The 9,326-nt window shown below is 41.6% G+C and overlaps 1 protein-coding gene across 1 annotated transcript; it reads right to left on the bottom strand.

The window, feature by feature from the left end:
• Nucleotides 1-381: 381 nt before the first annotated feature.
• LOC125481475 (transcription factor E2F8-like) lies at nucleotides 382-8,494 on the bottom strand (the record flags this gene model as incomplete). The annotated part of the gene is made up of 5 exons (XM_048593061.1): nucleotides 8,382-8,494; nucleotides 4,555-4,656; nucleotides 2,897-3,178; nucleotides 2,560-2,716; nucleotides 382-690 (listed from the first exon to the last, which is right to left on the bottom strand). Coding segments are annotated over exons 2-5 (841 nt in total), but the record flags the coding sequence as incomplete, so codon positions are not given.
• Between the last annotated feature and the right edge of the window lie 832 nt (nucleotides 8,495-9,326).

The following is a 9,326-nucleotide window of genomic DNA, read 5'->3' as shown; positions in this document are numbered from 1 at the left end:
AAATGGATTGTGATACCTTGTGTATCATGGTCACTGCATATTACAAGATTTGAGAATGGGCAGAAAGAAATGGTAGAAGCAAACGTCAAAGTGTCAAATATTTATACAGCTAATTTTTGTGACTAAACCTCTGAAATAAAGCTATTAGAAGTATAGAAAATTTACAATTATCTCTCAAGTTGAAACCATTTACGAATTTGGTGGTTTAAACGACACCTTCTCATATCTAAACTTAAAATTGTGCTCATAGCAGGTAAACACCGCCACAAAAAGAAAATAGAGTCATACAAGTTTACAAAGAAACAAACAAGGTGCAGAATGCCTTGAAGTTCCAGACCTTTAAATTAGTTGATACTATATTAAACCATAATGCTCGTTTACCTGCTCTAAATTCCATTCCAGGAAGTTCCACAAAATACATTTCTTTAGATTTCACCTCACTGACATTGGTTGAATTTTGCTCACGTAGTGGCTCTTTTATATAGTTTTCATGTAATTCAAATCCTTTCTTCTTAATATGCAACATCTGTTCTGCATATTTTTGATCTTCACCAACATTCTTCAATGTTCCCAGTGTGTGTGCAAGATTGTGGCGACCATGCCACAGGTACCGATTCTTAGCAAGGCGGCTGACCATATGCAAGCTTTCTAGAACATTCACAATATCATAGATACGCCTACGTTCAACATCTATTGAGTAAATAAGTAGAATTTTGTTAAAATGATGCAGATTACTATTCGTTGGCTGAAAATTCACACTTTGATCCTTCAGGATTATATGCTTATCATAACAGTATCTATTAAACATCAAGTTTTACAATAATACTTACATCATCTAACCTAATGTGCTCTTCTCATCTCTATTTATTCTCCTTTCCTGTGTATGGCAAGGATTCTTGTGCACATGTCAAAGGTTCTCAACAGTCTTCTTTTAAATTATTTTACTGGCTTTATTCATGTGCAGGTCTAAATAGTGAAGGCTGACTTTACATTGTGTCTAATCATTTATTGTCTGATAAACAAAAGTGCATAGTGTAACATTGGAAGTGGAACTTCTTGTTATTTGTTAGAATCACAGAACGGAATTCCCACAGTGTGGAAGCAGGCTATTCAGCCCATTGAGTCCACACCAACCCTGGAAAGGGCATTCCACCCAGACCCACCCTCTACCCTATAACCCTGCATTTCCCATGGCTAACCCACATAGCCTGCACGCTATGGGCAATTTAGCATGGTCAAGCCACCTAACCTGCAAATCTTTGGACGGTGGGAGGAAACTGGAGTACCCAGAAGAAACGCATGCAGACATGAGGCGAGTGTGCAAACTTCACACAGACAGTTACCCGAGGCTGAAATCGAACATGGGTCCCTGGCACCATGAGGCAGCAGTGCTAACCATGGAGTCACTGTGCTGCCCAAGATGATCAGCAAAGCTGAATAAACCTACACTTATGCAGTTTTATGTTCAGGTTATTTTTAAATAAGGGCATAATGTGGATTAATTATGAGTACCATAGCATATCTGGCCTAAAATCAATTAAAATGGTAACTGGAAGTCTACTTCAGGAACAGGAACACCACCAAGCATTTTTCATGGAATAACCTGGTATTACAGTTTTGGAAATCTCATTTGCATTAAGCTCCACATACCATATACACCATATATCAAAAGACTTAACACCTTAAAGTAAACCAAAACAGCTTAAATGGGCTTGGCTGTGACATTTTAGTTTTAATTTCTCAGGGAAATGCATCGGCCAATCAGACACAATATGTCGGATATCAAATTCTATCAAAACCTAGCAGTTAATTGTCAATCATCATTAGTAATTGCATTTTCCCTTGCAATGCTTATACTTACTAAACTAACCAGTTGGCATTTCTCTGTTGTAAGTCAATAGGACACTTCTTCAGTACCGAAGATGATCAACTGGACATGAACTGTGAATTGTTTCTTTCTCCATTGAGAGTTTCTCCAGCATCTTCTGTTTTTATTTTACACTTTCAGCACCAGCAGTATTTTGCTTTTATTAAAATAAAATGGCTGTTCGGTCATAAAGAAATTAAGTAATTGCTGGACAAAAAATAAGAGACACTTTGTTCAATTTTTTGTTTTGCATCTGTTGGTACAATTCACAAGAACACCAATGCAACACTTATACTGTATAAGGGGAAAGTGCTAATTGGTTGGCAAGTGGACTTGATTGGCAGACAACTAATGATGATTAACAGTTAACTGCTGCCAGGCTTTCATAGAATGTGAAATGAGGAAGGTTGATTCTGATTAGACAGTGCATTTCCCTGAGAAATGAAAGAAGTAGAATGGCCAAGCCCATATGGTCCACTTGACCATTTGCAAATTACATCATTGCCGATTGCTAGAACTTAATCTCCTGTGAGAGGTTGCCAACTATAGGCAATACCTCAAACAAAAATACTTTATATCTGAAACTAAATCAAAACCAAATGCAGTAACTTTCAGGCCTTATTAACATAACATTAAGTACTGCATCTCCATCCTACATATTTACTCAATGCAAGATATGTGCACCAACTCACTCAATTCTGCTGCTACTTCATCCAAGCATATATCGTTGTTCAGTGCAGGATTGGGATAATCAGGGTATCGTGCCAGGAATCTATAGCACAACAAACCCAGGCTTTTTTCTTTGCGACTTGGATGAAATTTCTCAAATTCTTCCCCAGATAATTGGTCCTGAAATGCAAATAGAAACTTTACATGACATTACTTCATTGTTTGGAAATGTTGTAGTAGTATTCATAGGTTTTATTTTTATCACGTTTTGTTCTCCAAGTCTAATTTTGTAATGATGTAACTCACCACATTGAGCTTTGCTAATGGACTACAATACGTACTTCTGAATAGTTCCTGTACCTGTAAATTCTCATTAGTCTCTGAAGTAAGATCATCATCCACAAATAGCTCCTGTTTCTTCTTTTCTCTGCTCCTAATTTCTGGACTAGCTGCACTGATTAACATTTTCAAATTAGCGGTAGGTGTCCATGGCTCTCCAACAGGTGATTCCTGAAGCTTTGTTGGTGTCGTCATGGCTCCCAAGTCTGGTTTAATTGCTCCCAATACTGAATGCGAGGTAGACAATTGTTGCTTCAGTGGAGTTTTTGTAGCCTTTTTATGTGGTTCCAAAAATATATTTTCCTATTTAGAAAAACATGAAAATCCAAACATTGTGGCATCTTGCATCACTTTTACCACATTGTAGAGTTAATACAACATACACAGGTCTGCTGTGTTGTAAACAGCACTTTTTTCAAAAACAATTAACTAATCACATCCTACTAAAACGACAGCAGCAGTTCCAGGGAACCAACAAAACCTGTAAGTCCTCCTCCAAGCAACACACCATCCTGCTTTGGAACTATATTACCTTCAATGTCACATGATCAAAATTCTGGAGTTCCCTTCCTAACCACACTGTGGGTGTACCTGTACTTCATGGACTGCAAAAGTTTAAGAAGGGGCTCAAGACAGCTTTCTGAAGGACAGCTAGAGAACAGAAATAAATGCTGACCACATCTGATGACTGTCTAAATAGTAAAAAAGACATGATATTTCTACCACATCAAAATAAATATTTAAATAAATGTTATCAGATATTAAAAAGCTCTGGTTTGAAACTTGTCCTGCACTTTCAAACAGCAGCTGAAAGGTGTCCTTCTGGCCTAATTATTCTGTGTTAGAAAATTATCCTTATTCTTCCATGCATGTGAGTGTCACTGGCAAAGCCAGCATTTGTTGCCCGGCCTTAACTGCCCTTGAACGTAGGTCATTCAACAGTCAACCACATTGTGTATGAGTCTAGAATCACAAGTAGGCCGCATCAAGTAAAGAAGGAACTCTGCCATTCTTCGAGGACATTAGTGAATGAATTGGGTTTTCATGACAATAATAGCAAGAAGTAGCTTTTATTCCAGAATTATTAGTTAACCTGAATTTACATTTCATTAGCTATGATGGGTGAATATGAAGCATTAGCCTAGGCCTTGGGGTTTCTAGCCCTGTGACATTATCATCTATGTTCCCTTTAATTCTCCATTTCTGAGCGCAGCCGTGGCTGGAGGAACAGATGTGAATGTGTTGGCATGACGTCAGCATGTCGAATGGAATGCATGCAGCTGCTTGGCTTGAAGGGAACAGTGATTAATACTACATCATCATCTCCCTATGTTCAGTGATTGCTATTAGCATATAACGTGCATTTCAGACACGATACTCAGCTTATACTGTCTAGAATGGAGAAGGATGAACCATCCATTTGGCTGAAGTCATTAGTGAAATAAATTGAATGGTCAAGATGTACAGCTTTTACTGTGACAAAGGTCACTGGAGCAAGCGTAAAGTAATTGTGAGAAGTTAACACTAGCTCTTTAGCATCTTTTGTCTGTCACAGGAACTCTTGCCTCACGAGATCATTAGCACACGCAACACCATGGCAGGACTAAGTCACACAATGTATACCACAGTACATTACTTCCTCAGCAAAGTGGAAATGGGACAAACTGCAAGCAACTCACTCTTTGGTTGATTTCAGTAACATCTTCTTCAGGATTTCCATTTCTATCAGCAGTATTCAAGCTTTCGCTTAGATTTAAACAAACGCTTGTCATCTTCTTTGACTAAAAATCATAACAAATTATCATTTGACTTTTATCCAATGTTAAAATGTTTTAATCCAGTCATCTGACCATAATTAAAATATAGGTTTAAATTAAGTAGTTTGCAAATTGCAAATGATTTTAATCAAGGTCAGAAAAAAAGTCTAAAAGGCAGGCAACAGAAATGAACATAATTCTTTAAAACAAAATAAAGTGTACAGGTGAGCCTTAGTAAAGACATAATTAGCCAAAAGAAGGAAAGTGAATAGCTCAGTTGGCTTATTAAGCTGGCATGTGGCTCAGAATAATGACAATAGTAGAGGTTAGGATCACTGTTTTGGTTACAGTAAACTTGAGGCCTGCTTTTTTGCCCTGCCACCTGATAAAATCACATCTCACATCATATTTCAACGCACCTGAGTAATAAGAATGCTAACTGTAGATGGAACAACTGAATGGTAAGAAAGTCTGGTACTTATATAGCACTTTTCACAACTTCGGGAACGCACAAAGACTTTACATCCAATGAAGGCCTTTTTGCAGGCATGCAAGTTGGAAGTAGGAGGCTATTCTGGCCATTGATCCTGCTCTATCAATCAAGAAGACCGCAGCTGATAGAAACACAAAAGAAATCTGATTGTAAACTACATTCCCAGATATCCCTGACAACCTTTCAGCTCTTGCTTTTCAAAATTCTGTCTACCTCTGTCTTGAAAACATACAAGGACTTTTATTAAACTGTCTTTTGAGGAAGTGAACTCTAAAGGTTCATCACCAACAGGAAAAAGATTCTCTTCCTCTCTGGCCTAACTGGGCAACTCATTATTTTGAAACGGTGGCCCATAGCTCTTGAGGCATTCTTTCAACATGCACCCTTGCCAAAGCCCCTGAGGATCTTATGGAGAGACCGAGAAAACTGGTGGTGACTTAACCTGAGGGTCACGACACCTGCAAGGGGAGAGTTGATAAGGAAAACCCCTCATGGTAACATCAGCTGGTGCAGGAATTCAACCCACTCTTTTGGCATTACTTTGCTTCGCAGACCAGCAAACTGAGCTACTTGAATCAAATGGTCCCTTACTCTTCTAAACTCCAGTGGATGAAAGCCTACCCTACCCCACTGAGTGCAGGGATAAGGAAGCAAGAGCCAATTTGTGCACAGCAAGCTCCACGTACAAAACAAAAGGGAAAACAGACTGTGCAAGGGTCTGGTGATATGGTTGGCGAGGATTGATGGATACAAAAGAGAAAGAAACAGTTCAGAAGGCTTGAAGTGTAAATTATTTTCAATGAGCAGAATCCACAAGTGCCATCCTCCCAGCCCAGTGCTGTGCGTGAGGTCTCTTTCTCAGAGACCAGGTGAGTTGGCGGAGATAGGGGAAAGGGGGCGTGGTCATAGCGAAGTGATTGGCATCGGAGAGCGGCCAATCGTCGCCACGTTACCCAGAGCGACCGTCCAAACTCTGCCGGCGCTATACCAATGAGAGTAGGGACAGGGGGCGGGGCTCACCCGCCCGCCCCCCCCGTTGAAGCCTCATTCCCCGCCCCCCTTCCACCTTTTGAAATTTGGCGCGTAAACGAAAACATCCCGCGCGCGCCCGCGCACCCGGTCCATCACCGAAGCGGCTTCGGAGCCCAGTGAGTGAACAAATAGAATAATAAAAACATATTTAAAAACAAATACCTCTCAAGGACGGACAAACTCCTGAGGAAGGGCGGTTGGATTTGATTTGTTGGCCGGAAGGGTTTGGGGGTGTGTGGCGGGGGAAAGAGATGGCGGGTAACGTCTTTCCCTCCCTGCCCTGATTTCAGGCTCCGACGATGGTGCTGCCCGGGGCGGGGTGGGGGGGAGGGGGGTGGAATGGTGGCGGGTGGCACTAGACCCGACCTCCTCCTCCTCCTCTTGCTCCGGCAGTCGCTGGGTAAAAGAAATGAACAAAACGCTCGGAACCCGGGCACAGCGCTTGCACCTCCCCGCCCCCAAACTCCCTTACCCCACCCCCCCACCCCAGCCTCCGCTCCGGCTCGCCGTGAGGTGGCGGCGGTTTAGCGGGCAGCGGGTTTGAACGGCTTTTCCCGCGCGGCAGCGGGTTCCAGAACACGAGCCCGGGCCGTTAGAGTTTGAATGTGAGCCCGTGGCTCAAAGATGGGGGTGGGGGATGGGAATCAGAGGGAGTCGGGGGAGAAAGTGGGGAATAAGAGCGGGATGGGGGAGAAAATGGGGATTGAGAGGGAGAAAGAGTGGAAGGCAAGTAATCAGGTGGAAATCAGTGGGATTAATGAGAGGGGGGGAAATCAAAGGGGATAATCAGGTTGAGGAGATAGGGTACTGATAAAAGGAGGGGGCCTGATCGGTCAGAGGGTGTTGGAAGGTATGAGGCAGGGAGAGAAAAAATATTTAGGGTAAGAGTTTCGGAGGGAAGTAAAGCACAGTGGGGTCGGTCAGGGAACAGAGGGGGGAGAAAGAGGCTCTCATTCCCCCCTCCCCCGGGTTGGGTGGGTTTGAGGAACAGCCTCTGGGAGGGGCGCTTTTTAAATCCTGGGCGCAAAACACAAGACCCCAAATGGACTTAGCAGAGTGGATGCCGAAAGGATGTTTCTCCCTGCGAGAGAAATTAGAACTAGAGTACACAATCTAAAAATTAGGAATCTCCTATCTAAGATAGAAATGCGGAGAAAGCTCGTGTCTGAAGGGATCATGAGTTTTAGGAACTCGCGCTCTCTCTCTCCCCCAGGCAGCAGTGGAGGCAGAGTTACGGAATATTTTTTAAGGCACAATTTGCTAGATTATTGACTACCAACGGAGTCAAACTGTATTGGTTGTAAACGGGAACGTGGAGTTGAGACTACAATCAGATGAGGCATGATCTCATTGAATGGTGGAGCAAGCTCGAGGGCTGAATGGCTTACGCCTGTTTCTAATATATTGGTATGAATCCTGAAGCATAGGGCAGAGGTACTGCTACCAATGACAAACGCCTGGTTCTAACCTCAGATAACAGCCTTCATCATTTAGTGTAAAAATCAAGTTTGTGCAGATCAATGCAATGTTTTGTTTACTTTGTATAACGGCTTGTTGTCCTTCCCAGCTTACTTCACGTTATTGGCACCAATGCCAACAGCAAAAGAGGACCATCAATATAAAATAGATGTGGCAATTTTGGATTGTTTTAAACGTAACAGGCAATGCCTCAAACATTCAACAGGTCTGGAAACCTCTACGGAGAGAAGCTGAATTAATGCTTTAGGCCAACTTAAAAAAATCGAAAATGTGAAGGCACCAAAAAAAGTTCCAGATGTGGGTACAATTATAACGTTGAAAAGATATTTGGATAAGTATATGAATAGGAAAGGTTTGGAGGGATATGGGCCAGGAGTAGGCAGATTGGAGTAGTTTATGTTCGGTATGGACTGGTTGCATCGAAGGGTCTGTTTCCGTGCTGTATGACTATCTGAAAACATCATCTCCAGAACTGTCTGATATTGCCTATATGATCAGTAAGTCGTGCACGATTCAGTTTGTGATCTGACAAATACAACCTCAAGAATAAAAAAAATGCAATGGTCGGGGGTGGCGGTGAAAGGGTCAGAGAGTGAATCCTAATCCTCTTCACCCAGGTCAAAAATGAAAGATGATCCCCACTTGCAGTGAGTGCAGTTTACCCGCCTTAATACAGTACTCAGAACCCATGAAGGCAAAAACCATACTCTACAAGACAACGTAAATACGTGTTGCAAAACCTTACCCGAACAAACTTTTCTTGTTAATCACTCATTGCTTTGTTGGTGAAAGATGAATCTGTTCCATTGAACTCTTGCCATTGTCATTTAAAAAAAAAACTCCAATAAGTTAATATATAAAAACTCACACAACACTTGTGATTAAAGTTGCCCGGGAACTTCCTAAATGTGAAACACTGAAATGTTGGATGGGGTGGGAGTTTGAGGTTCATTTCGTGTCCTGTTTCACCGACTCCGCCCCTCTAGAACTTCTCCACCAATCAGGACCTTGCCCAAAAACTTTTTCTGACCAATCCCAGAACATACATTAACTTTTGGACCGCCGGGTAAAATTGGCGGGGGAAAGAGCGCGCAAAAAATAAATAAGGACATCAGTTTATCCTTCGGGTGAAGGATCTGCTTCCTCTCTCACTTCCTCCCTCGCCACCTTCAGGACATGTATGAACTGTTTAATGCTAGGCGGTATATTGCCTCACATATATTAGCAGTTCAGTTTCCACTAATTGCTTTAAAAAGTGCATGCGTTCAGGTCACTGACATTTGTATAAATAATGAACTGTTATACGTTCCAACTATATGGTAGCTTTCTCCCAAACCTGTTTGGACATCTGCTCAATGAACGCGTTACTGCTGTATACACACGTATTTCAACAAGTGCAAAAGGCTGTTTTCTTCAAAACATGTAACAAAAACAGGACAAGGAGTAGCAGTATAAATAGTTTTAAAAGCTGGTTTTTGTTTGAACCACAAATAAGATATGTATTAATGGTGACAATGAATTGTCCAGAAGTAAGCGTGGATGAACTGGTCGGAATTTTTTGTAACCTTTTCTCACGTAGTTCTCAGTGCAAATTGAAATCGTGAAAAGCTGACGGAGCCGGAATTTTTTTTGCAGACTTCTCGATTTTAATCGTTTGACAACGTTTTGATTTTTTTTGTTTTTCTTGAAT

Source organism: Rhincodon typus, unplaced genomic scaffold, assembly GCF_021869965.1.
Source record: "Rhincodon typus isolate 14 unplaced genomic scaffold, sRhiTyp1.1 hic_rhity00002281, whole genome shotgun sequence".
NCBI classification, from domain to species: domain Eukaryota; kingdom Metazoa; phylum Chordata; class Chondrichthyes; order Orectolobiformes; family Rhincodontidae; genus Rhincodon; species Rhincodon typus.
The sequence above is the reverse complement of the archived record's forward strand: the minus strand, read 5'-3'. Positions and strand labels throughout refer to the sequence as shown.